This window comes from Tachyglossus aculeatus, chromosome 7 (assembly GCF_015852505.1).
Source record: "Tachyglossus aculeatus isolate mTacAcu1 chromosome 7, mTacAcu1.pri, whole genome shotgun sequence".
Taxonomy (NCBI): Eukaryota; Metazoa; Chordata; class Mammalia; order Monotremata; family Tachyglossidae; genus Tachyglossus; species Tachyglossus aculeatus.
This window is the reverse complement of record NC_052072.1, coordinates 28,226,492-28,253,893: the sequence shown is the minus strand read 5'-3', so window position 1 is coordinate 28,253,893 and position 27,402 is coordinate 28,226,492. Positions and strand designations below refer to the sequence as shown.

At 47.3% G+C, this 27,402-nt stretch overlaps 1 protein-coding gene and 1 non-coding gene across 2 annotated transcripts in view; both read right to left on the bottom strand.

The window, feature by feature from the left end:
• The window catches only part of KLHL12 (kelch like family member 12), a 46,914-nt gene extending 35,423 nt beyond the window's left edge, over positions 1 to 11,491 (bottom strand). The window contains exons 1-2 of the mRNA XM_038749282.1: positions 11,446 to 11,491; positions 5,169 to 5,409 (exon numbers count right to left, since the gene is read on the bottom strand). Of these exons, the coding sequence (XP_038605210.1) occupies positions 5,169 to 5,351 (183 nt within the window). The 5' untranslated portion in view covers positions 5,352 to 5,409; positions 11,446 to 11,491. The remainder of the gene's footprint in view (positions 1 to 5,168; positions 5,410 to 11,445) is intronic.
• LOC119931253 lies at positions 2,122 to 2,183 on the bottom strand. The gene has a single exon (XR_005452103.1). It is a non-coding gene; the product is annotated as a U7 small nuclear RNA (small nuclear RNA).
• Positions 11,492 to 27,402: the final 15,911 nt, after the last annotated feature.

The window sequence follows — 27,402 nt, the reverse complement described above, 5'->3', positions numbered from 1 at the left end:
CAATGCCAGTAAGCAGGCAGAGCTGGACACCCTTCCCTCCCACTCCCACACCCTGTGTTTACTCTTTGGGTTGAAATGAAAAGCTGTGGGAGTCACTCATGAACTTTCCAAGCGCTTAGTACAGTGCCCTGCACACAGTAAGCGCTCAATAAATATGATGGAATGAATGAACTCAGGAAATGCAGAGTCACCCCCCGCTTGGCCTCAGATTAAGAGCAGCAGTGGCCAAGTCTCACAAACCGAAAACACAATATGCCCGAGAGCCGCAGACCAAAAAAATTCCCTAAAGCCGGAACGGCAAGGAGGCCTTCTGGAAGGTGGGTGGAGGGGGAAGGGAGAGAAGGGGTGTCAGCAAACAAGAACTGCTCCATGTGGCTTGTGAGATGCCGTTTTGACAGCTCCGGTTCATGAGCCCGCTGTTGGGTAGGGACCGTCTCTATATGTCGCCAACCTGTACTTCCCAAGCGCTTAGTACAGTGCTGTGCACACAGTAAGCGCACAATAAATACAACTGAATGAACGAATGAATGGCAAAATGGAGGGAGACCTGACAAACTGCTAACAACGTACCTTCCCGAAACCATTTCACGTGAAGCCAGGGGCCTGGAACTGCAGATTCATTCATTCACTCATTCAATGGCATTTATTGAGCGCTTACTGTGTGCACAGCACTGGACTAAGCGCTTGGGAAGTACAGGTTGGCAACATATCTCTCCTGCTCCTAGATGAGGCCCAATTAGAGCTCAGACGAGGCAGATTCACTGGGAGGGTGAAGGGAGAGTTCAGCACAGGGGAATTCTCTTTACCAAACAAGCCAGCTCCTTCCTTTTAGCCCCTCAAAGGTTATGGTACAGCTCAGCAACATATGTGAAAAAGTAACAAGTCACCAAGACCAGAGAGCATCCAACTGTGAGCTAATAATAATAATAATAATGATGATGGCATTTGTTAAGCGCTTACTATGTGCAAAGCACTGTTCTAAGCACTAGGGAGGATACAAGGTGATCAGGTTGTCCCACGTGGGGCTCACAGTCTTAATCCTCATTTTACAGATGAGGGAACTGAGGCTCAGAGAAGTTAAGTGACTTGCCCAAGGTCACACAGCAGACATGTGGCGGACTTTTAGACTGTGAGCCCACTGTTGGGTAGGGACTGTCTCTATATGTTGCCAATTTGTACTTCCCAAGCGCTTAGTACAGTGCTCTGCACATAGTAAGCGCTCAATAAATACGACTGATGATGACGATTGATGATGAGTCGGGATACGAACCCATGACCTCTGACTCCAGAGCCCGAGCTCTTAAGGAAACGACTGACTTACCTCCCTTCTCTGTGCTGTCGCCTGCCGTCAGCTAGTCAGTCAGTCGTCTTTTTTGAGCGCTTACTGTGGCAGAGCACTGTACTAAGCGCTAGGGAGGGAACAGTATAACAATATCACAGACATATTTCCCACCCACGAGCTTACAGTCTAGAAGTGGGGGGCTCTGAAGGAATTTGGAGGGAAAGGTGTGGAATATCTTTCCAAAACAGTCAACTTATTACAAATGGCCACTGTCCTGGAGGATTTGGACACTCGCCTTTGTAACATCCTTCTTCAAGAAGGGCCCTGGAGATGACCTGGGGAATGGTAGCCTGGCTAACCTCACTTTTAGTCATTCAATCGTATTTATTGAGCGCTTACTGTGTGCAGAGCACTGTACTAAGCGCTTGGGAAGTACAAGATTTACACCTGCAACGAGGCAGATCTATAAGTTTAATATCAGTGAGTACGCACACACGCACACACAAAAAAGCAAAAGAGGAAACCGTGCCTCACTAAATTGCTGAAGTTCATTCATTCAATCGTATTTATTGAGCGCTTACTGTGTGCAGAGCACTGTACGAAGCACTTGGGAAGTCCAAGTTGGCAACATATAGAGACGGTCCCCACCCAACAGCGGGCCCACAGTCTACATGGGGGAGAAAGAGAACAAAACAAAACATATTAACAAAATAAAATAAATAAATATGTACAAATAAAATAGAGTAATAAATCCGTACAAACATATATACATATATACAGGTGCTGTGGGGAGGGGAAGGAGGTAAGGCGGGGGAATGGGGAGGGAGAGGAGGGGTTTTTAGGGCTTCCCAGCCAAAGCCGGAAAACCTACTAGACAAATTCTAAAAGAGCTGTAACACTTTCACCCACTACACAGTGCTTTGCAGAGCGTAAACACTCAAATTGCTACTGATTAGACTTACTTTGAAATAGTCTCTATTCAGTGCTTACTATGTGCCGAGCAATGAACTGAGCACAGTGCTTAGTATCTTGAAATAGAGTTCCAAGAGGTATTCTGGATATTTAAAATGCAATAAGAAAATAAAATCTCACTTGGCAGAGGGGCCACGAGATAGAGGGGAAAAGATATATATATATATATATCCTTGTATATATGTTTGTACATATTTATTACTCTATTTATTTATTTATTTTACTTGGACATATTTATTCTATTTATTTTATTTTGTTAGTATGTTTGGTTTTGTTCCCTGTCTCCCCCTTTCAGACTGTGAGCCCTCTGTTGGGTAGGGACCGTCTCTATATGTTGCCAACTTGTACTTCCCAAGCGCTTACTACAGTGCTCTGCACACAGTAAGCGCTCAATAAATACGATTGATGATAAGGGTAAGGCCAGCACTTCGATCCCATCAGTGGCGAGCAGCTGAAACCAACCCTTATAAGAACCTCTTTTCCTCTTTGTCAGGCTGATGTGGGATTTGGGGATGGGAGGTATTTGAAGGGTCAAGAAACAGGCCGATGGAGGGAACCAGTAGACATGATATATTTAAAAACTGTGTTAGGGGATTAGAGGAATGCTCTCTAATGAATAAAAAAACCTCCCAAAAGGATGGATTCCAGACGGAGAGGATAAACAGTGTAGTGCCTAAGAGATCGGTGCCAGGACCAACGTTATTTACCATTTTCATGAGTGGTCTGGACGGTAGACTAGGAAGTAAAATCTCCAAGTTTACATGTGACATTAAACTCTTCCAGAGGGTGACACGCAGTGACGCCGGGGCTAGAGAGCTGGATTCCCTTACAGAGGAGAATGGCCAGAAAAGTGGTAGATGTGCTTTGAATGGGGCCAAGGCAATGCATCTTGGAAAACAATCCAAACATCCCCTATGAAGGTGGGCTCTGAGCTCATAGAAAAATTCCGTTAAGAATTCTCATAGAAAAATTCCGTTAAGAATTCCCATAGAAAAATTCCGTTAAGAATTCCGTCTGGTTTGGCGGGACGTGGAAATTAAAAAGGCCAACAGAATGTTAGGTGTCATTAGGAAGGGTTTCCAACCAAAAGCCTACTTCTACCACTACACAGAACCAGGGGATATCTGCACCCAAATATCTTGAATACTCAGGGTTACCACCTTTTCAGAAGGGCATAACAGAACCCGCTCTTTAGAGAGGACATCAGCAAACAGTTGAGGGGGGAAAATGATTGGAGTTTACTAAATAACAAATTCAGGCCTGGCAAATCCAGGCTCTGGGACAAGGGGGCGGGGGATGCGGGAAGCACTCAGTGAAACTTGAAGGAATAGTCCATACAGCAGGAAATTTCCACCCCTAATAAAGCTGCTGAGGCAGAAAATATCAATAGGTTGAAGAAAGATTTTGGATGGCGGGACGTGGAAACTAAAAAGGCCAATGGAATGTTAGGTGTCATTAGGAAGGGTTTCCAACCAAAAGCCTACTTCTACCACTATACAGAACCAGGGGATATCTGCACCCAAATATCCTGAATACTCAGGGCTACCACATTTTCAGAAGGGCATAACAGAACTCGCCCTTTAGAAAGGACATCAGCGAACAGCTGAGGGGGGGAAAATGATTGGAGTTTACTAAATAACAAATTCAGGTCTGGCAAATCCAGGCTCTGGGACAAGGGGGCGGGGGATGCGGGAAGCACTCAGTGAAACTTGAAGGAATAGTCCATACGGCAGGAAATTTCCCCCCCCTAAAAAAGCTGCTGAGGCAGAAAATATCAATAGGTTGAAGAAAGATTTTGGACACCCTCAAGAGTAGCAGCAGGTGTATAACAAATGGGAAAGGGAAGTTTCAAGAAACTCTATATGTTGCCAACTCTATATGTCTCTATATGTTGCCAACTTGTACTTCCCAAGTGCTTAGTACGGTGCTCTGCACACAGTAAGCGCTCAATAAATACGATGGATTGATTGATTGATTGAAAGGTTCATTCATGGACACAATGGATTAATAGGGGGGGAAAAAACAAACTAGGGCTGTTAGAAAGTGCATTGCTACCCATTAGGATGGAAGGAAGGGGAGAGAAGGTGGGGTGGGACGGAATTCTTCTTCCAACATCCCCTGGTGGTGCCACAACCGGACAGACTACTGCGTTGGATCAATCAATCAATTAATCCATCAGTGGTATTTATCGAGTGCTTACTGGATGCAGAGTACCGTAGTAAGCACTTGGGAAAGTATGCTGCAACGGAGTTGGCAGACATGATCCGTGTCCACGAGGAGTTTACAGTCTACAGGGGATGATATTAAGAGAAGGGATTCCTGTCTCCTTGGGGATGGGGCTGACAATAGTAATAGCAATAATAATAATAATAATAATAATAATAATAATAACGATGATGGCATTTGTTAAGCGCTTACTATGTGCAAGGCACTGTTCTAAGCGCTGGGGAGGATACAAGGTGATCAGGTTGTCCCACGTGGGGCTCACCGTCTTCATCCCCATTTTACAGATGAGGGAACGGAGGCCCAGAGAAGTGAAGCGACTTGCCCCAAGTCACACAGCGGACAACGGGCGGAGCCGGGATTTGAACCCATGACCTCCGACACCCAAGCCCGGGCTCTTTCCATTGAGCCACGCTGATAAGGGGAAGCATCATGGCCTAGTGGAGACTGTGAGTTGGAAGGACCTGGGTTCTAATCCCAGCTCTGCCACCGACCCGCTGGGTAACTCGGGCAAGTCGCTTCACCTCTCTGTGCCTCAGTTGCCTCAGCTGCAAAATGAGGATTAAGACTGTGAGCCCCATGTGGGGACAGGGACTGTCTCCACCCCGATTTGCGAGTATCCACCCCGGTTCTCAGTACAGTGACTGGCCCGTAGTGCTACGTTCCCCGGGCAGATATCCCTCCCGCTTACCTCGCTGGTAAACATGGCGCAGAAATAGTCGCTGCAGGCTGCCAGCACAATCCGGTGAGCAGGGAAGTCTTTCTGCTCCACTCTCAGCGTCACGTCACAGAGGGTGTTGCTCTTGCGGAGCGAGTTCATCGAATTGAGGATGGACTTCGCGTGGGAGTTGGTCATGATGTCTTTGGGGGCCATAGTGCCTCCCGCTAGGCAGGGGAGGCGACACGGTTGATGGACACCCAGGATTCCGAACCTGGAGGAAGAGAAAGGACAAGTCACTCGGATCTGCGGCTCGGCAACGGGAAATCCATCCCCCCCTGCACTCCTGCAGACCGTGGTCTCCCACGGCATTAAGGGGGCTCAATTCCTGAGGGAAAGGCCCCAAAACTCACTCGTCCTAGTGGGTGGACACCACACTAGGGAAACATCACAATATCTGTGACCTAGTCGTGGTTGTTCTTAGGCAGAGGACTGCCTTTTAGACTGTGAGCCCACCGTTGGGTAGGGACTGTCTCTATATGTCGCCGATTTGTACTTCCCAAGCGCTTAGTACAGTGCTCTGCACATAGTAAGCGCACAATAAATACGATTGATGATGATGATGAGGGCCAATTTACAATTCTAGTGGGCTCTGGTCGCAGGAATAGCGTAGAAGGGGCGGGGGACGGGGATATCACCAGTCAAACTGCTTTAGAGAAGCAGCGTGGCTCAGTGGAAAAGAGCCCGGGCTTTGGAATCAGAGGTCATGGGTTCAAACCCCAGCTCCGCCAATTGTCAGCTGTGTGACTTTGGGCAAGTCACTTAACTTCTCTGTGCCTGTTACCTCATCTGTAAAATGGGGATTAAGACTGTGAGCCCCACGTGGGACAACCTGATCACCTTGTAACCTCCCCAGCGCTTAGAACAGTGCTTGGCACACAGTAAGCGCTTAATAAATGCCATTATTATTATTATTACTTTACATGCCCTCCAGACCGCATGCAAGCACACATGGGTCAGTTGGGGGTGGGGGAACGTGAGTGCCTGCGTGTGTGTGTGTGTGTGTGTGTGTGTGAGATAAAAATCTTGGTATTTGTTAAGTGCTTAAGTTAATTTGTTAACTTCATTGTTAGTTTGTTAAGTGAGAAGCAGCGTGGCTCGGTGGAAAGAGCCCGGGATTTGGAGTCGGAGGCCGTGGGTTCAAATCCCGGCTCCGCCACTTGTCAGCTGTGTGACTTTGGGCAAGTCACTTCACTTCTCTGGGCCTCAGTTCCCTCATCTGTAAAATGGGGATTAACCATTGGGACAACCTGATCACCTTGTAACCTCCCCAGCGCTTAGAACAGTGCTTTGCACATAGTAAGCGCTTAATAAATGCCATTATTATTATTATTACTTTACATGCCCTCCAGACTGCACGCAAGCACACACAGGTCAGTTGGGGGTGGGGGAACGTGCTTGCAAGTGATAAAAATCTTGGTATTTGTTAAGTGCTAAAGTTAAGTTAATTTGTTAACTTCATTGTTAATTTGTTAAGTGAGAAGCAGCGTGGCTCAGTGGAAAGAGCCCAGGCTTTGGAGTCAGAGGCCGTGGGTTCAAATCCCGGCTCCGCCACTTGCCAGCTGTGTGACTTTGGGCAAGTCACTTCACTTCTCTGGGCCTCAGTTCCCTCATCTGTAAAATGGGGATTAACCATTGGGACAACCTGATCACCTTGTAACCTCCCCAGCGCTTAGAACAGTGCTTTGCACAGAGTAAGCGCGTAATAAATGCCATCCTGCTGTTGGGTACGGACTGTCTCTATGTGTTGCCGACTTGTACTTCCCAAGCGCTAAGTACAGTGCTCTGCACACAGTAAGCGCTCAATAAATACGATTGATTGATTGACTGATTATTATTATTATTATTACTATGTGCCAAGCACTTTTCAAAGCCCTGGAATATATTCCCTGATTAATCCCTACTTTCCTGTTCGGGTCATCTCGTCAGCTACCTTTGGCACTTGTGTCTGTCAGTGCTTTTATTCATTTTTGTCTTACTTTATAGTTACCAGCTGCATCTATGTTTTCACTCTTCTCCACTTTTTTTAAGGCATTTGTTAAGGGCTTACTACGTGCCAGGCACTAAGTGCCGGGGTAGAAACGAGACGATCAGGTTGTCCCACACGGGGCTCTCGATCTTACTCCCGATTTTACAGATGAGGGATCTGAGACACAAGGGAATTCATTTAATCGTATTTACTGAGCACTTACCGTGCACAAAGCGCTGCACTGAGCGCTTGGGAGAGTACGATATAACAATAAACAGACATTCCCTGCCCACAACAAGCTTACAGACCAGAAGTTAAGTGACTTTCCCCAAATCACCCAACAGAGAAGCATTAGAGCTTGGATTAGAACCCAGTTCCTTCTGACCGTCAGGCCTGTGCTGTCTCATTGCAGGAATACTTCATCCGCCAGTCTCCCATCCGCGATAGCAAATTTCCTAAGGGTTGGAACAATATTTTCTTTACCTTCATCCCCTCATTGATTATTACAACCGGCCTGACGACTCCGTCTCAAATCTGACAGGTCACAGCTCTCCCCACGTTCAAAGCCTTACTAAATTCCTGCTCCTCCAACAAAGCCTTTCCCAATTACCTCCCAACAACCACAGCTGCACCAACAGTCACCTTTACCACTTACATGTTTATTTCTACCTCTCCTTGACACTTGGGCGTATATATACAATCACCTATACAGACAGTTATTTGTTCTCACCGATTCTACCTGTAAATATTTCTACATCTGTCTCTCTCAGGGTGCAAGCTCCCTGTGGGCAGGGAATGTCTCTTCTGCTTCTGTTATGCTTTCCAACTGAATTTACAGAGCACACCGCACCCGCAGGTGCTCAAAAAAGTAGCATTAGTAATAATAATTATTATTATTACGGCATTTGTTAAGCGCTTGCTATGTACTAGGCGCTGGGGTGGATACAAGCAAATTGGGTTGGACACAGTCCCTGTCCCATGGGGTTCTGTCTCAATCCCTATTTCAATTCTTCAACAAATACCACAATTATAATTATCATTAACAACCCTGCAAAGTGGCCAGTTACTTGAGAAGCAGTTTGGCTTAGTGGAAAGAGCCAGGGGATCTGGGTTCTAATCCCAGCTGCCAATTGTTTTTTAATGGCGTTTATTAAGCGCTTATCATGTGCAAAGCACTATTCTTCTAGACTGTGAGCCCACTGCTGGGTAGGGACTGTCTCCATATGTTGCCAACTTGTACTTCCCAAGCACTTAGTACAGTGCTCTGCACACAGTAAGCGCTCAATAAATACAATTGATTGATTGATTGATTGTTCTAAGCGCTGGGGAGGGGACAAGATGATCAGGTTGTCCCACGGGGGGCTCACGGTCTTAATCCCCATTTTACAGATGAGGTAACTGAGGCATAGAGAATAATAACAATGATGGCATTTATTAGGTGCTTACTATGTGCAAAGCACTGTTCTAAGCACTGGGGAGGGTACAAGGTGATCAGGTTGTCCCACGTGGGGCTCACAGTCTTCATCCCCATTTTACAGATGAGGTAACTGAGGCACAGAGAATAATAATAATAATAATAATAATAATGGCATTTATTAGGCGCTATGTGCAAATCACTGTTCTAAGCGCTGGGGAGGGTACAAGGTGATCAGGTTGTCCCACGTGGGGCTCACAGTCTTAATCCCTATTTTACAGATGAGGTAACTGAGGCCCAGAGAAGTGAAGTGTCTTGCCCAAAGTCACACAGCTGACAAATGGCGGAGCGGGATTTGAACCCGTGACCTCCGACTCCAAAGCCCGGGCTCTTTCCACTGAGCCATGCTGCTTGTCTGCTGTGTGACCCTGGGCAAGTCACTTAACTCCTTTGTGCCTCAACTACCTCATCTGAAAAATAAGGATTAAGTCTGTGAGCCCTACGGTGGACAGGGGCTGTGCCCATCTCGATTATCCTGCATTTATCCCAGAGCTTTATACAGTACCTGGCACAAAGTAAGCACTTAACAAGCCCCTCAATTATTATTAATTTTATTACCAGTCCCACTTCTTGAAGGATTGAGTCAATGAAATAGAATTGTGGGGAGGGAATGTGTCAGGAGAAGCAGTGAGGAACAATCAATCAATTGTATTTATTGAGCGCTTACTGTGTGCAGAGTACTGTACTAAGTGCTTGTGCTCTGCACACAGTAAGCGCTCAATAAATACGACTGATTGATTGATTGTGAAATACAAGTTGGCAACATATACAGTCCCTACCCAACAGTGGGCTCACAGTCTAAAAGGGGGAGACGGAGAACAAAACCAAACATACTAACAAAATAAAATAAATAGAACAGCGGCTAGAGCACGGGCGTGAGAGTCAGAGGGTCGTGGGTTTGAATCCTCTCGCTGCCACTTGTCTGCTGTGTGGCCTTGGGTAAGTCACTTCACTTTGCTGTGCCTGTTACCACATCTGGAAAATGGGGATTGAGACTGGAAGCCCCATGTGGGACAGGGACTGTGTCCAAAACTATTTGTACTTAGCCCAGCGCTTAGTATAGTGCTCAGCACACAGTAAGTGCTCAATAAATACGAATGAACGAATGAAATTTGCAAAAAAACCCCCAACACCTTACATTTAGTCACAGGTCTGGCCGCATTTAATGCTAACAGAGGCCTTGGATACGGTTCTGGGGAGGCCAAGCAAACAATGCTATTTATTGAGTGCTTATTCTGTGCATTGAGACTGTGCACCCCACATGGGACACACTGTGACCAACCTGTTCGACTTGTATCCACCCCAGCGCTTAGTACAGTGCCCGGCACATTCATTCATTCATTCAGTCGTATTTATTGAGCACTTACTGTGTGCAGAGCACTGTACTAAGAGCTTGGGAAGTACAAGTTGGCAACATATAGAGCATAGTAAGCTCTTTAGCAAATATCACCGTAAATAATAATAATAATAATGGTATTTGTTAAACACTTACTATGTGCCAGGCATTGTGCTAAGCGCTGGGGTGGGTACAAGCAAATTGGGTTGGACACAATCCCTGTCCCACACAGAGCTTACGGCTTATCAGAAGCAGCGTGGCTCAGTGGAAAGAGCCCGGGCTTGGGAGGGAGAAGTCGTGGGTTCTAATCCCGGCACCGCCACTTGATGATGATGGCATTTGTTAAGCGCTTACTCTGTGCAAAGCGCTGTTCTAAGCGCTGGGGAGGTTACAAGGTGATCAGATTGTCCCACGGGGGGCTCACAGTCTTCATCCCCATTTGACAGATGAGGGAACTGAGGCCCAGAGAAGTGAAGTGACTCGCCCAAAGTCACCCAGCTGACAATTGGCGGGGCCGGGATTTGAACCCACGACCTCTGACTCCAAAACCCGGGCTCTTTCCACTGAGCCACACTGTTTCTCATATATACATACATATATATACATATATACAATATATATTATATATACATACATATATATAAATGATGACGGCATTTATTAAGCACTTACTATGTGCAAAAGCACCGTTCTAAGCGCTCTGGAAGATACGAGGTGATCAGGTTGTGTCCCACGGGGGGCTCACAGTCCCCATTTGACAGATGAGGGAACTGAGGCCCGGAGAAGAATAACAATAATAATGATGGCATCTATTTTATTTTGTTAGTATGTTTGGTTTTGTTGTCCGTCTCCCCCTTTTAGACTGTGAGCCCACTGTTGGGTGGGGACTGTCTCTATATGTTGCCAACTTGGACTTCCCTAGCGCTTAGTACAGTGCTCTGCACATAGTAAGCGCTCAATAAGTACGATTAATGATATAGATAGATAGATAGATAGATAGATAGACAATCTGCCAATTGTCAGCTGTGTGACTCTGGGCAAATCACTTCACTGGGCCTCAGTTCCCTCATCTGTAAAATGGGGATGAAGACTGTGAGCCTCCCCGCCCCCCAAGGGACAACCTGATGGCCTTGTGACCTCCCCTGCGCTTAGAACAGTGCTTGGCACAGAGTAAGCGCTTAATCAGTGCCATCATGATTATATGGTAATGAGATGGGATTGAATCCCCGTGCTACATGAGACTCCCCTTCTAGACTGTGAGCCCGCTGTGGGGTAGGGACCGCCTCTCTATGTTGCCACCTTGGACTTCCCAAGCGCTTAGTCCAGTGCTCTGCGCACAGTAGGCGCTCAATAAATACGCCTGACTGATTGATTGAGAGTCTAAGAAGGAAGGCGAGGGAGGTTTTTTTCTCCCCACTGAATAGTGCAGCTTCCGGTGCGGGGGGCCATGGCGGGCCTCGGGACCGCTCACCTCAGGGGCCGCTCTGGTCCGATCCGGTCCGATCCGGTCCGATCCGGTGCGGGGCGGTGCGGCCCCGCCGAGCGCGCGCGGCCCAGCGCAGCCCGCGGGGCCTCCTCCGCCCGCTCCGGGGGGCCCAGGCCGCCGCGCCGCCGGAGCCGACGCCCACCGGCGTGATGACGTCACAGCACCCCCGCCCCCCCGGCGTCACGTGACCGCGGCCTGCTGCGCGGGGGGGGGGGGGGCGGGGCCCCGGAAGGCCGCCGGGAGGAGGGGGACCGCTGGGGGACAGGCGGAGGAGGGGAAGGAAGGGGAGGAGAGGGGAGGAAGAGGAGGAGGGAAGGGGGAAGAAGGAAGGGGGAGAGAGGGGGAGGAGGAGAGGGGAAGGAGAAGGAGAAGAGAGGGGATGGAGAAGAAGGAGGAGGTGAGGGGAAGGAGAAGAAGAGGAGTGGGGAAGGAGAAGGGGGAGGAGAGGGGAAGGAGAAAAAGGAGGGGGGGGGAGGAGAAGAGGAGCGGGGAGGAGGAGAGGGGAAGGAGAAGAAGAGGAGGGAGGGGAAGGAGAAGAAGAGAGGGTTAGGAGAGGAAGGGGAGGAGAAGAAGAGGAGAGGGTTAGGAGAAGAAGAGCAGGGAGGAGGAGAGGGTTAGGAGGAGGAGAGGAAGAAGAGAGGGGGAGGAGAAGAAGAGGAGAGGGGAAGGAGAAAAAGGAGGAGGGGGAGAAGAAGAGCCGGGAGGAGGAGAGGGTTAGGAGGAGAGGAAGAAGAGAGGGGGAGGAGAAGAAGAGGAGAGGGGAAGGAGAAAAATGAGAGGAGGGGGAGAAGAAGAGCCGGGAGGAGGAGAGGGTTAGGAGGAGAGGAAGAAGAGAGGGGGAGGAGAAGAAGAGGAGGAGAGGGTTAGGAGAAGAAGGGGAGGAGAGGGGAAGGAGAAAAAGGAGGAGGGGAGAAGAAGGGGAGGAGAGGGGAAGGAGAAAAAGGAGGAGGGGAGAAGAAGGGGAGGAGAGGGGAAGGAGAAAAAGGAGGAGGGGAGAAGAAGAGCGGGGAGGAGGAGAGGGTTAGGAGGAGAGGAAGAAGAGAGGGGGAGGAGAAGAAGAGGAGAGGGTTAGGAGAAGAAGAGCAGGGAGGAGGAGAGGGTTAGGAGGAGAGGAAGAAGAGAGGGGGAGGAGAAGAAGAGGAGAGGGTTAGGAGAAGAAGGGGGAGGGGGAGAGGAAGAGCCGGGAGGAGGAGAGGGTTAGGAGGAGAGGAAGAAGAGAGGGGGAGGAGAAGAAGAGGAGGAGAGGGTTAGGAGAAGAAGGGGAGGAGAGGGGAAGGAGAAAAAGGAGGAGGGGAGAAGAAGAGCGGGGAGGAGGAGAGGGGAAAGAGAAGAAGAGGAGGAGAGGGTTAGGAGAAGAGAGGGTTAGGAGGAGAGGAAGAAGAGAGGGGGAGGAGAAGAAGAGGAGAGGGTTAGGAGAAGAAGAGCAGGGAGGAGGAGAGGGTTAGGAGGAGAGGAAGAAGAGAGGGGGAAGGAGAAGGAGAGGAGAGGGTTAGGAGAAGAAGGGGGAGAAGAGGGGAAGGAGAAAAAGGAGGAGGGGGAGAAGAAGAGTCGGGAGGAGGAGAGGGTTAGGAGAAGAAGAGGAACGGGGAGGGGGAAGGAGAAGAAGAGGAGGAGAGGATTAGGAGAAGAGAGGGTTAGGAGGAGAAGGGAAGGAGAAGGAGAAGAAGAGAGAGGGAGGAGAAGAAGAGGAGAGGGGAAGGAGAAAAAGGAGGAGGAGGGAGGAGAAAAAGGAGGAGGAGGGAGGAGCCTCCCCGCTCCATCCCCCCCTGCCTTACCTCCTCCCCTTCCCCAAAGCACCCGTATATATGTATGTACGTTTGAACATATTTATTTTACTTGTACATATCTATTCTATTCATTTTATTTTGTTCATTTGTTTTGTTGTCTGTCTCCCCCTTCTAGACTGTGAGCCCACTGTTGGGTAGGGACCGTCTCTATGTGTTGCCAACTTGTGCTTCCCAAGCGCTTAGTACAGTGCTCTGCACACAGTAAGCGCTCAATAAATACGATTGATTGATTGATTGAGAGGGGGAGGAGGCTTGGCAAGAATAAATAGGGGACACTGAGATCAGCGGATGCAGAGGTCAGGGAGGCGGGCAGTCCCTGGTGATGATGATAATAATAATAATAATAATAATAATAATAATAATGGTATTTGCTAAAGAATTACTATGTGCCTGGCACAGTACTAAGTACTGGGAGGATACAAGCAAATCGAGTTGGACACAGTCCCTGTCCCACATGGGGCTCAGTCTCAATCCCCATTTTACAGATGAGATAACTGATGCCCAGAGAAGAGAAATGACTTGCCCAAGGTCACACAGCAGACAAGTGGTGGAGCCGGGATTAGGGCCCAAAGCGTTCTGACTCCCAAGCCTGTGTTCTATCCATTACAATGTGGCTAGAGAACCAGCGGAGCTCAGTAGAAAGAGCTCAGGCCTTGGAGTCAGAGGTCAAGGGTTCAAATCCCGGCTCCTCCACATGTCTGCTGTGTGAACTTGGGCAAGTCACTTAACTTCTCCGAGCCTCAGTTACCTCATCTGTAAAATGGGGGTGAAGACTGTGAGCCCCACGTGGGACAACCTGATCACCTTGTGTCCTCCCCAGTGCTTAGAACAGTGCTTTGCACATAGTAAGCGCTTAATTAATGCCATCATTATTATTACAATGTGCTGCTTCTCACTACATCATGCCGTGCCAGTCAGGATCCCCGCCAGGGGTTAGAAATCCCGAGAGTGGGCTCCAGACGTGCTGAATCAATACCTCCTACGGTTTTAGACTGTGAGCCCACTGTTGGGTAGAGGCTGTCTCTATATGTTGCCAACTTGTACTTCCCGAGCGCTTAGTACGGTGCTCTGCACACAGTAAGCGCTCAATAAATACGATTGACTGATTGATAGATTGATTGACCGACCTTAGGATCTCCCACTTCCCCATTACTGTTGCGTTTTGCCTGCCAACTCGTTTGGTAAACCCTTCCCATGGAATATATGTTGTTTTGTTGTCTGTCTCCCCCTTCTAGACTGTGAGCCCGCTGTTGGGTAGGGACCGTCTCTAGATGTTGCCAACTTGGACTTCCCAAGCGCTTAGTACAGTGCTCTGCACATAGTAAGCGCTTGACAAATACCATCATTATTATTATTATTATCATTATTATGGAGGAGACAGCAGCTGCCCTCAGTTTCCCCATGGCTGTTCTCTAGGATAGACCCCCGAGGCATCCACTGAATACCAGCGGGTGTTTCCCAAAGCCTGGAGTGTTACCTGCGTCACAGTGATCTGACCACCATCATCAGCGTTTCAAGGGATCAATCAATCAATCAATCGTATTTATTGAGCGCTTACTTTGTGCAGAGCACTGTACTAAGCGCTTGGGAAGTACAAATTGGCATCACATTTGGGATGTGGATGGAGGATGGAGGAGGTCCTCAGCTTACCCTTCCTTGAAATAATAATAATAATAATAATGACATTTATTAAGTGCTTACTATGTGCACAGCACTGTTCTAAGCACTGGGGGGTACAAGGTAATCAGGTTGTCCCACGGGGGGCTCACAGGCTTCACCCCCATTTTACAGATGAGGGAACTGAGGCCTGGAGAAGTGAAGTGACTTGGCCAAAGTCACACAGCTGACAGCTGGCGGAGCCGGAATTTGAACCCATGACCTCTGACTCCAAAGCCCGGGCTCTTTCCACTGAGCCACGTGGATGAGCTCTCCTTTCCGTGGTTTGGGAGGATTTAGCATCCTCTACTACCAGCGGAAAAGAACCCGGCTCTTTTTACACCTCCTGTATTTAGAAGCAGCGTGGCTTAGTGGATAGCGCCCAGGCCTAGGAGTCAGAAGGACCTGAGTTCTAATCATTCAATCGTATTTATTGAGTGCTCACTGTGTGCAGAGCACTGGACTAAGCGCTTGGGAAGTACAAGTCGACAACATACAGAGACGGCCCCTACCCAACAGCGGGCTCACAGTCTAGAAGGGGGAGACAGACAACAAAAGAAAGCAGGTGTCAAAATCGTCAGAAAAAATAGAATTAAAGCTATAATCTCAGCTCTGCCACGTGTCTACTGTAAGACATTGGGCAAGTCGCTTAAATTCTCTGTGCCTCAGTTGCCTCATCTGTAAAAAATGAGGATTAAGAGTGTGAGGCCCCATGTGGGACAGGGACTGTGTCCAATCTGATTAACTTGTACCTGTCCCGGCACTTAGAACAGTGCTTGGCACATAGTAAGCGCTTAACAAGTACCATAATTATTATTATTACCCACCCATTTTTCCGTACTGCCCCCGGCCATTGCACAATGCATTTTTTGTTTTGTTTTCTGGCCCTTTGCCTGCTGCATGAAAGGTTTGTTACCATTACACAACACATTTTTTGTTTTTTTTCTGGCCCTTTGCCGGCTACATGAAAGGTTTGTTACAGGTTCCTATAGTCCTAAGAATGGGAAGAAACTAAATTCATTCATTCATTCAATCCTATCTATTGGGCGCTTACTGTTTTATTTGGCAGTATTTGTCTTGAAGAACGGGAAGAAAGGACAAGAGAAGCAGCTTGGCCTAGTGGAAGGAGCACAGGCTTGGGTGTCAGAGGACCTGTGCCCTAATTCTGACTCTGTCACTTGTCAGCTGCCTGACTTTGGGCAAGTCACTTAACTTCCTTGTGCCTCAGTTACCTCATCTGTAAAATGGGGATTAAGACTGAGCCCCGTGTGGGCAATTATTTTGTCTCTCTCCCAGTGCTTAGTTCACTGCTTAACAAATACCATAAAAAAGGGCTTATTGCGTTGTTTCAAATGCATGATCCACATAAAAAAGCCTTTTAACTTTGAGCTTGGAGGAGAAGATGGGACGGGGCCATCCCAATCGTATCGTATTTATTGTATCGTATTTAATTGTATTTATTGAGCTGTACTAAACGCTTGGGAAGTACAAGTTGGCAACCTACAGAGACGGTCCCTACCCAATAGCGGGCTCACAGTCTAGAAGGGGGAGAGAGGCAACAAAACAATACGTGTTAACAAAATAAATAGAATCAATATGTACAAGTAAAATAAATAAATAGAGTAATAAATCTGAACAAACATACATACAGGTGCTGTGGGGAGGGGAAGGAGGTAAGGCGGGGGGATGGGGAGGGGGAAGGAAGGAGGGGGCTCAGTTCATTCATTCAATCGGATTTATTGAGCGCTTACTGTGTGCAGAGCATTGTACGAAGCGCTTGGGAAGTCAGAAAATAAAACAGGTGTCAAAATCGTCAGAAAAAATAGAATTAAAGCTATAATCCCAGCTCTGCCACGTGTCTACTTATAGAGACGGTCCCTACCCAATAGTGGGCTCACAGTCTAGAAGGGGGAGACAGAGAACAAAACACGTGGACAGGTGTCAAGTCATCAGAATAAAGAGAAGTAAAGCTAGATGCACATCATTAACAAAATAAATAGAATACTAAATAGAATATCCCCCCCCTTCGTGCTTAGAACAGTGCTTGGCATATAGTAAGAACTTCACAAATACCATAATTATTTATTAATGATTACTATTATTTTGGATGCCCACTGAAGTCAGGCCAACACCGTTTGTACCTCCCGCCCGAGGGGCCCAGAAGCCGATGGCGCACTGGCCCCGTTTCCAGTAGGGACCGTCTGTGTATATCTTGCCGACTTGTACTTCCCAAGCGCTTAGTACAGTGCTCTGCACACAGTAAGCGCTCAATAAAAATGATTGAATGAATGAGTACCTGTGCTTTATTTATTTACATGAATGCGTGTCTCCCCAATGAGCTTACATTGTGACCTCATCTTACCTCCTTCCCCTCCCCACAGCACCTGTATATATGTGTATATGTTTGTACATATTTATTACTCTATTTATTTTACTTGTACATATCTATTCTATTTATTTTATTTTGTTAGTATGTTTGGTTTTGTTCTCTGTCTCCCCCTTTTAGACTGTGAGCCCACTGTTGGGTAGGGACTGGCTCTATATGTTGCCAACTTGTACTTCCCAAGCGCTTAGTACAGTGCTCTGCACATAGTAAGCGCTCAATAAATACGATTGATGATGATGATGATATGTTGCCAACTTGTACTTCCCAAGTGCTTAGTACAGTGCTCTGCACACAGTAAGCGCTCAATAAATACGATTGATTGATTGATTGACCAGGGAATGTGTCTGGTCTGTTGTTATATTGTACCCTCCCGAGTGCTTAGTACAGTGCTCCGCACGTAGTAAGCGCTCAATACATATGATTGACTGACAAACAGGGATGGGGATATTCAGGCAGAGGCAGCTTGGGGCGGTGAGCCCAAAGGCCGAGGCTGGGGAGAGAGACATGCAGGCACACACACCTGGAGAGAGGGCTAGAAAAAGAGTGGCTGGGGCTTGGCAGAGAACTTGAACCCAGGCCCGGAGGTTCGGGCTTTTGTAGCTTCAGCTTCCATGTGGGCTTCCTTTTAATGGGAAGCACTAAAAGCATTTTAGGGAAGCAGCGTGGCTCAGTGGAAAGAGCACGGGCTTGGGAGTCCGAGGTCATGGGTTTTCTAATCCCGGCTCTGCCACGTGTCTGCTGTGTGACCTCGGGCAAGTCACTTACCTTCTCTGAGCCCGTTCCCTCATCTGTAAAATGGGGTTTAAGACTGTGAGCCCCACGTGGGACAACCTGATCACCTGGTATCCCCCTCCGGCGCTTAGAACAGTGCTTTGCACATAGTAAGTGCTTAATCAATCAATCAATCGTATTTATTGAGCGCTTACTGTGTGCAGAGCACTGTACTAAGCGCTTGGGAAGTACAAGCTGGCAACATATAGAGACCTTCCCTACCCAACATCATCATCATCATCAATCGTATTTATTGAGCGCTTACTGTGTGCAGAGCACTGTACTAAGCGCTTGGGAAGCCCAAATTGGCAACATATAGAGACAGTCCCTACGCAACAGTGGGCTCACAGTCTAAAAGGGGGAGGCAGAGAACAAAACCAAACATACTAACAAAATAAAATAAATAGAATAGAGATGTACAAGTAAAATAAATAGAGTAATAAATATGTACAAACATATATCCATATATACAGGTGCTATGGGGAAGGGAAGGAGGTAAGATGAGGGAGATGGAGAGGGGGAGAGGAAGGAAGGGGCTCAGTCTGGGAAGGCCTCCTGGAGGAGGTGAGCTCTCAGTAGGGCCTTGAAGGGCTTAACAAATGCCATTATTATTATTATTATTATTATTATTATTATTAATGGAGAGGAACAAGGCAGGTAACCCCAAAGCTGTGGGAGCAAGCCCTCTTCTGTCCCCCTCTCCCCTGCCCCCAGCATTAGACTCCCCTGAGCCACAGCAAAGACTAAAGATGAGGTGACGGAGGTATAAAATTCATCTGTGCATCTGGATCTGTGACCTTTGGGCATTTGATATCTGCTCTGCCCTCAACCCCCCAGCAGCACGTAGACGTACGTATCTATAAATTATATATTATAAATTATTTATAGAAATGTTTTTCTCCCCCTCTAGACTGTCAGCTCATGGTGGGCAGGAATCGGGTCTACCAACTTGGAGAGAAGCCGCATGGCTAGTGGGTAGAGCATGGTCTCTGCACACAGTAAGCGCTCAATAAATACGATTGATTGGAAGGACCTGGGTTCTAATCCAGCTCCATCACTTATCTGCTAGGGGATCTTGGGCAAGTCACTTAACTTCTGTGTACCTCGGTGATCTCATCTGTAAAATGGGGATTGAGACCGCGAGCTCCATGAGGGACGGGGACTGCGTCCAACCCGATCAATTTGCACCTTCTAGACTGTGAGCCCACTGTTGGGTAGGGACCGTCTCTATATGTTGCCAACTTGGACTTCCCAAGCGCTTAGGACAGTGCTCTGCACACAGTAAGCGCTCAATAAATATGATTGAATGAACCGGCTCCAGCGTTTCAGTACAGTGCCTGGCACAAAGTAGGCGCTCAACAAATACCACAGAAAAACCCAAAACAACTCTGCTGTACCCTCCCATACAGTGCTCTGCACACAGTAAGCACTCAATAAGTACCGTTGATGATGATGAGAAGCAGCGTGGCTCAGTGGAAAGAGCCCTGCTTTGGAGTCAGAGGTCATGGGTTCGAATCCCGGCTCCCCCACATGTCTGCTGTGTGACCTTGGGCAAGTCACTTCACTTCTCTGAGCCTCAGTTCCCTCATCTGTAAAATGGGGATGAAGGCTGTGAGCCCCACAGGGGACAACTTGATCACTTTGTAGCCCCCCCTCCAGCGCTTAGTACAGTGCTTTGCACATAGTAAGTGCTTAACAAATGCCAACATTATTATTATGATGATGATGATCAGCGCTAAGAACAGTGCTTTGCACATAGTAAGTGCTTAACAAATGCCATCATTATTATTATAAAACATAAAACTTGTTAGCACCGCTCCGGGAATCAGGAAGCCTGGTTTGGCCAGAAGCTGGCTAATGTTTGTGAAGAATGAAGCACACACATTGTCTCTCTCTCCCTCTCTCCACCTCTACTTACTTGCTTGTCACATCCTATGCTACAGCAGAAACCTGAGAAGCAGCGTGGCTCAGTGGAAAGAGCCCGGGCTTTGGAGTCAGAGGTCATGGGTTCAAATCCCGGCTCCGCCAGTTGTCAGCTGTGTGACTTTGGGCAAGTCACTTCTCTGGGCCTCACTTACCTCATCTGTAAAATGGGGATGAAGACTGTGAGCCCCGTGTGGGACAACCGGATCACCTTGTAATCCCCAGTGGCTTAATAAATGCCATCATTATTATTATTATTAAACCTTACCCGTAAGGAGGGGAGAATGAGAGTCATGTTGCATCAGCAACTGTAGTCACTCACTCAATTGTATTTATTGAGCGCTTACTGTGTGCAGAGCACTGTACTAAGCGCTTGGGAAGTACAAGTAGGCAATACCTCTCTACAGGATTCTGATCCTGAAGTCTCAGGCCTGGGCCAGGTCATTCTTAACAAAAGCCTCCATCACCCGAAGGTTTGTTATTTATACTTTACCCAGTCTTAATCCCCTCCTTTGCTCTGCCCACAGTAAGCGCTCAATAAATACGACTGAATGAATGAATGAGGCCCTAAAGACTAGGCCTAGGACTACCTGTATATATGTTTGTACGGACTTATTACTCTATTTATTTATTTTATTTGTACATCCTTATTCCGTTAATTTTATTTTGTTAGTATGTTTTGTTTTGTTGTCTGTCTCCCCCTTCTAGACTGTGAACCCGCTGTGGGGTAGGGACCGTCTCGATATGTTGCCAACTTGGACTTCCCAAACGCTTAGTACAGAGCTCTGCACATCATCATCATCATCGATCATATTTATTGAGCGCTTACTGTGTGCAGAACAAAATAAAATAGAGTAGATATGTACAAGTAAAATAAATAAATAAATAAAGAGTAATAAATATGTACAAACATATATACATATATACAGGTGCTGGGGGGAAGGGAAGGAGGTAAGATTGGGGGGATGGAGAGGGGGACGAGGGGAAGAGGAAGGAAGGGGCTCAGTTTGGGAAGGCCTCCTGGAGGAGGTGAGCTCTCAGTAGGGCCTTGCACACAGTAAGCGCTCAATAAATACGATTAAATGAATGAGTCTTTTGATGTTCTTACTTAGAAACCGTATATAATAGGATGTATGTATCTACAGAGGTTGGGTAACAAAGCATTTCCACTTTTGGCCTCTTGCACAGCCCGTGATTTTGATCTGATTTCCTTCTGCATTTTCAGTGCCAAACAGCAGCCCGCCGTTCCTTACAGCCTACCCTGGAAGCGAGAAGTTTCTGAACAACATGAAAAAGAACGAAGGAGTTTGACAACGGTGCAGACTGCGACTCCACGGAGAAATCTCTGTCGGCGAAGGCGGCTCCTGTCTCGTGCCAATGGTGGGGCAAGTTGCAGGCTAAAAATTTCACTCATTCATTCGTCCAATCGTCTTTATTGAACGCTTACTGTGTGCAGAGCACTGTACTAAGCGCTTGGGAAGTCCAAGTTGGCAACATATAGAGACGGACCCTACCCAACAGCGGGCTCACAGTCTAGAAGGGGGAGGCAGATGACAAAACAAAACATATAAACAAAATAAATAGAATAAATATGTACATATAAATAAATAAATGGAGTAATAAATCCGTACAAACATATATACATATATACAGGTGCTGTGGGAAGGGGAAGGAGGTAAGGCGGGGGGAATGGGGAAGGAGGAGGGGGCTCAGTCTGGGAAGGCCTGGCTGAGTCTTCATAAAATAAAATAAATAAAATAAAGTACAAATAAAATAAATAAATAAATGGAGTAATAAATACGTACAAACATATATACATCTATACAGGTGCTGTGGGAAGGGGAAGGAGGTAAGGCGGGGGGGATGGAGAGGGGGAGGAGGGGGCTCGGTCTGGGAAGGCCTGGCTGAGTCTTCATAAAATAAAATAAATAAAATAAAATAAAGTACAAATAAAATAAATAAATAAATGGAGTAATAAATACGTACAAACATATATACAACTATACAGGTGCTGTGGGAAGGGGAAGGAGGTAAGGCGGGGGGAATGAGGAGGGGGCTCAGTCTGGGAAGGCCTGGCTGAGTCTTCATAAAATAAAATAAATAAAATAAAATAAAGTACAAATAAAATAAATAAATAAATGGAGTAATAAATACGTACAAACATATATACAACTATACAGGTGCTGTGGGAAGGGGAAGGAGGTAAGGCGGGGGGAATGAGGAGGGGGCTCAGTCTGGGAAGGCCTGGCTGAGTCTTCATAAAATAAAATAAATAAAATTAAATAAAGTACAAATAAAATAAATAAATAAATGGAGTAATAAATACGTGCAAACATATATACATCTATACAGGTGCCGTGGGAAGGGGAAGGAGGTAAGGTGGGGGGAATGGGGGGGGGGAGGAGCGGGCTCAGTCTGGGAAGGCCTGGCTGAGTCTTCATAAAATAAAATAAAATAAAATAAAGTACAAATAAAATAAATAAATAAATGGAGTAATAAATACGTACAAACATATATACATCTATACAGGTGCTGTGGGAAGGGGAAGGAGGTAAGGCGGGGGGGATGGGGAGGGGGCTCAGTCTGGGAAGGCCTGGCTGAGTCTTCACAAGGCGAACCTAATATTAATGAAGATTTTTCTAATAGAATCCATGCTTTTCAACGGCCTCAATAAAATTAGTTTTGTCACCGTTCAGCCTAGAAAGGCTAAAAAGCAGCGTGCTCTAACCAGGTGGAGGATTTTTTTGTAATTTCCTGAAAGATTATCTAGTGCAGCTTGCAATCGGCTCGGTTGCCTGCCTGTCCTACGCATCAATCAGTAGTATTTACTGGGTGCTTAGTATGTGCACAGCACCATACTAAGCGCTCGGGAGAGTACAACAGAATTCAGATTGAGCCCCATGTGGGACAACCTAAGTACCTTGAATCTATGTTTTTTTGTCCATCTCCCCCTTCTAGACTGTGAGCCCGCTGTTGGGTAGGGACCGTCTCTATATGTTGCCAACTTGGACTTCCCAAGCGCTTAGTCCAGTGCTCTGCACACAGTAAGCGCTCAATAAATACGATTGAATGAAGGAATGAATACCCCAGCACTTAGAACAGTGCTTGGCCCATAGTAAGAGCTTAACAAATACTGTACTATCTACAACCTCTGTAGATACAGAGAAGCAGCGTGGCTCAGTGGGAAAGAGCCCGGGCTTTGGAGGCAGAGGTCATGGGTTCAAATCCCGATTCCGCCAATTAGCTGTGTGACTTTGGGCAAGTCACTTCACTTCTCTGGGCCTCAGTTACCTCCTCTGTAAAATAGGGATGAAGACGGTGAGCCCCACCACGTGGGACAACCTGATCATCTTGTAACCTCTCCAGCGCTTAGAACGGTGCTTTGCACATAGTAAGCGCTTAATAAATGTCATTATTATTAACAAATACCAGCATTATTATTATTATTAAGTGCCACAGATCCAATCGTGTAAGGCCGAAGGGAGAGAGCGTAGGGGAATGAGGGTTTAGGTGGGAAAGGCCTCTTGGAGGAGATGGGATTTTAATAAGGTTTTGATGGTGGGGAGAGCGGTGGTCTTGCCATATACGATGGGGAAATTCCAGACTAGAGGAAGGGAGCGGGCAACGGATCATACCTGTATATACACCTGTATACATGTTGGTACATATTTATTATGCTATTTATTTATTTATTTTACTTGTACATATCTATTCTATTTATTTTATTTTGTTAATATAATAATGTTGGTATTTGTTAAGCGCTACTATGTGCAAAGCACTGTTCTAAGCGCTGGGGTACATACAAGGTAATCTGGTTGTCCCATGAGGGGCTCACAGTCTTCATCCCCATTTTACAGATGAGGGAACTGAGGCCCAGAGAAGTGAAGTGACTTGCCCAAAGTCACACAGCGGACAATTGGCGGAACCGGGATTCGAACCCACGACCTCTGACTCCAAAGCCCGGGCTCTTTCCACTGAGCCACGCTGCTTCCCCAATATGTTTGGTTTTGTTCTCTATCTCCCCCTTCTAGACTGCGAGCCCACTGTTGGGTGGGGACTGTCTCTATATGTTGCCAACTTGTATTTCCCAAGCGCTTAGTACAGTGCTCTGCACACAGTAAACGCTCAATAAGTACGATTGATTGATTGATCAGAGGTTGGATAGTCAAGACTGAGGGACAGTGAGGAAGTTAGCACTAGAGGAGCTGAAGTGGGTGGGCTGGGCTGTAGCAGGAAATCAGTGCGGTAAGGGAGGAGGGCCAAGAGCTGCGTAAATCATCATCACCATCAATCGTATTTATTGAGCGCTTACTGTGTGCAGAGCACTGTACTAAGTGCTTGGGAAGCACAAATTGGCAACATATAGAGACAGTCCCTACCCAACAGTGGGCTCACAGTCTAAAAGGGGGAGACAAAACCATACTAACAAATAAAATAAATAGAATAAATGGTTTAGAGCTGATGATAAGGAGTTTCAGTTTGATGTGGCAGTGGATAGGCAACCACTGAAGGTTCCTGAGGAGTTGCGGGCTGGCCTTTTTTAAAAGAAAAAACAATTCAGCCAGCAGAGTGAAGTAAGGACTGGACTGGGGGAAGACAGGTGTCAGGGAGGTTAAGGGAGGAGGCTGGTGCCTCCAATTTGTACTTCCCAAGCGCTTAGTACAGTGCTCTGCACATAGTAAGCGCTCAATAAATACGACTGATTGATTGATTGATTGATTGGTGCGGTAATCGTTCTGCTGCTAACCTACCTTTATTCTGGAACTAACCCCAGGCCAGGACAGCTCTTTTCCCCTTTTCAAAGCCCTAGAGAGCTCACCTCCTCCAGGAGGCCTTCCCAGACTGAGCCCCCCTTTTCCTCTGCTCCTCCTCCTCCCCTCCACATCACGTAATAATAATAATAATGGTATTTGTTAAGCGCTTAGTATGTGCAAAGCACTGGGGAGGTTACAAGGTGATCAGGTTGTCCCACGGGGGGGCTCACGGTTTTAATCCCCATTTTACAGATGAGGTCACCGAGGCACAGAGAAGTGAAGCGACTTGCCCAAAGTCTCACAGCTGATAGTTGGCTGGGTCGGGATTTGAACCCATGACCTCTGACTCCAAAGCCCGGGCTCTTTCCACTGAGCCACGCTGCTTCTCCATAGAGGAGCGAGAATCAATCAATCAGTCGTATTTACTGAGCGCTTACTGTGTGCAGAACACTGTACTAAGCGCTTGGGAAGTACAAGCTGGCAACATATAGAGACAGAGAAGTGATGGGATAAATTATAGGAAGAAAGTAAAAGGGACAGAGTAGAGAAAGAAAATATTGCATTTTCATCCCAGACATGGGGTAGAATTTCTATTATCAGCTCCCCCTTCCCCTCCCCACAGCACTTGTGTATATTTGTAAGTAATACTCTATTTTACTAATGATGTGTATATATAATTCTATCGTTCTATTTTGATGGTATTGACTCCTACTTGCTTTGTTTTGTTGTCTGTCTCCCCCTTCTAGACTGTGAGCCATTTGTTCGGCAGGGACCGTCTCCGTTGCCGAATTGCACTTTCCAAGCACTTAGTACAGTGCTCTGCGCACAGTAAGCGCTCAGTAAATACAATTAAGTGAGTGAATGAATGACAGGAGCAAGTTGGGGAGACAGGAAGGGCAGCAAGACGGTGATGAAATGCTTTCTCACCCATGAGTAAGCCACCCTTACGCCACGGCTTTTGAGACAAGTTATCAATTAGGACTGGAGTGTCCATTCATTCATTTATTCAATCGTATTTATTGAGCGCTTAACTGTGTGCAGAGCACTGGACTAAGCGCTTGGGAAGTACAAGTTGGCAACATATAGAGATGGTCCCTACCCAACAACGGGCTCACAGTACAGTGTTCCAAAAACATTAAATCTTGGCAGCTGGTGGAAGCCCCTGCTATAATTTGGTACTTTCGGTTTAGTTTTGGCAGCTCTTATCAGACCTTTTCCTCCATAAACAGACATATCCCATGCACCGTTGGCTATAACATGGAGGAAACAAAGGAGAATTGAGTCCTGGAAACCCCAGGGTCTCTAATGCCCTGATGCCATTTGCAGCCCTGAATAATAATAATAATTGCGGTATGTGCCAGGCGCTATACTACGCGCTGGGGTGGAGACAAGCAAATCGGGTTGGACACAGTCCCTGCCCCCCGAGGGGTTCACAGTCTTCATCCCTGTTTTATAGATGAGGTGACTTGCCCAAGGTCACACAGCAGACCAGCGGTGGAGCCGGGATTAGATCCTACGACCTTCTGGTTCCCAGGCCCGAGCTGATCCACGAAACCATGATAATAATAATAATAATAATAATAATGATGGCATTTATTAAGCGCTTACTATGTGCAAAGCACTGTTCTAAGCGCTGGGGAGGTTACAAGGTGATCAGGTTGTCCCACGGGGGGCTCACAGTCTTAATCCCCTTTTTACAGATGAGGGAACTGAGGCACAGAGAAGTCAAGTCACTTGCCCAGTCACACAGCTGACAATTGGCAGAGCTGGGATTCGAACCCATGACCTCTGACTCCAAAGCCCGGGCTCTTACCACTGATGCGCCCCAAAAATATTGTTCCAGTGTCTAATAGACCGCTGGGTCCCCAACATTAATTCAGTCTAGTTCAGTAGATGATGCCAGGGCTCTGGTCACCTCTGAGCCCCACTCCCTAAGCCGGGGATGGTTCCAGGGTTCCCTGAAGTTGGGTAGTAATAATAATAATATTTGTTAAGCACTCACTATGTGCCAGGCACTGTAATAAGCGCTGGGGTGGAGACGAGCAAATAGGGGTGAACACAGTCCCTGTTCCACGTGGGGCTCGCAGTCTCAATCCCCATTTTACAGATGAGGGAACTGAGGCACAGGGAAGCAAAGTGAGGCCTTGGGTTCAGTTGTTACACCTCCTTCACTGGCTTGGGCTGAAATGTCCCATTCTGGACTGGAATTTCCGGAATGGTCTCAGAGGGCTCAGGATGAAGAGAAAGGGGGTGGCACCTTTCTAAACGTCTTGACTCACTCTTGGATTTTCCTCAGCAGTTCCATCGAAGGCCGATTCCAAGAGGCAGTCTTGAGAAGAGGGGCAGTCCCTGTATGTGACAAACCCATTAAGGCACCAAGAATCTGTTGAGTGGAAACAACGTGGCAGAAGGCGTTGATAACGCCTCTGTCTCCTCGGCCACCCTCACCCCGACACGGTTGGGCTCTTGCGGTAAGTAGAGCCGGCAGGATGACCGTCTCAACCAACCCTTGGCCTGAGAGCTGCGGCTCGCCCCCGGCCTTCTCGCGCGGATCTGGGGATCCTCGGGAATTTCCTCAAAAAAGGAATCCGAAGAAGGGACCTCCCGGAGCGGGTGGCTCTCGAGGAGGAGCCTGAGCCCTTTATCACCGGGCGGATGCCTACTG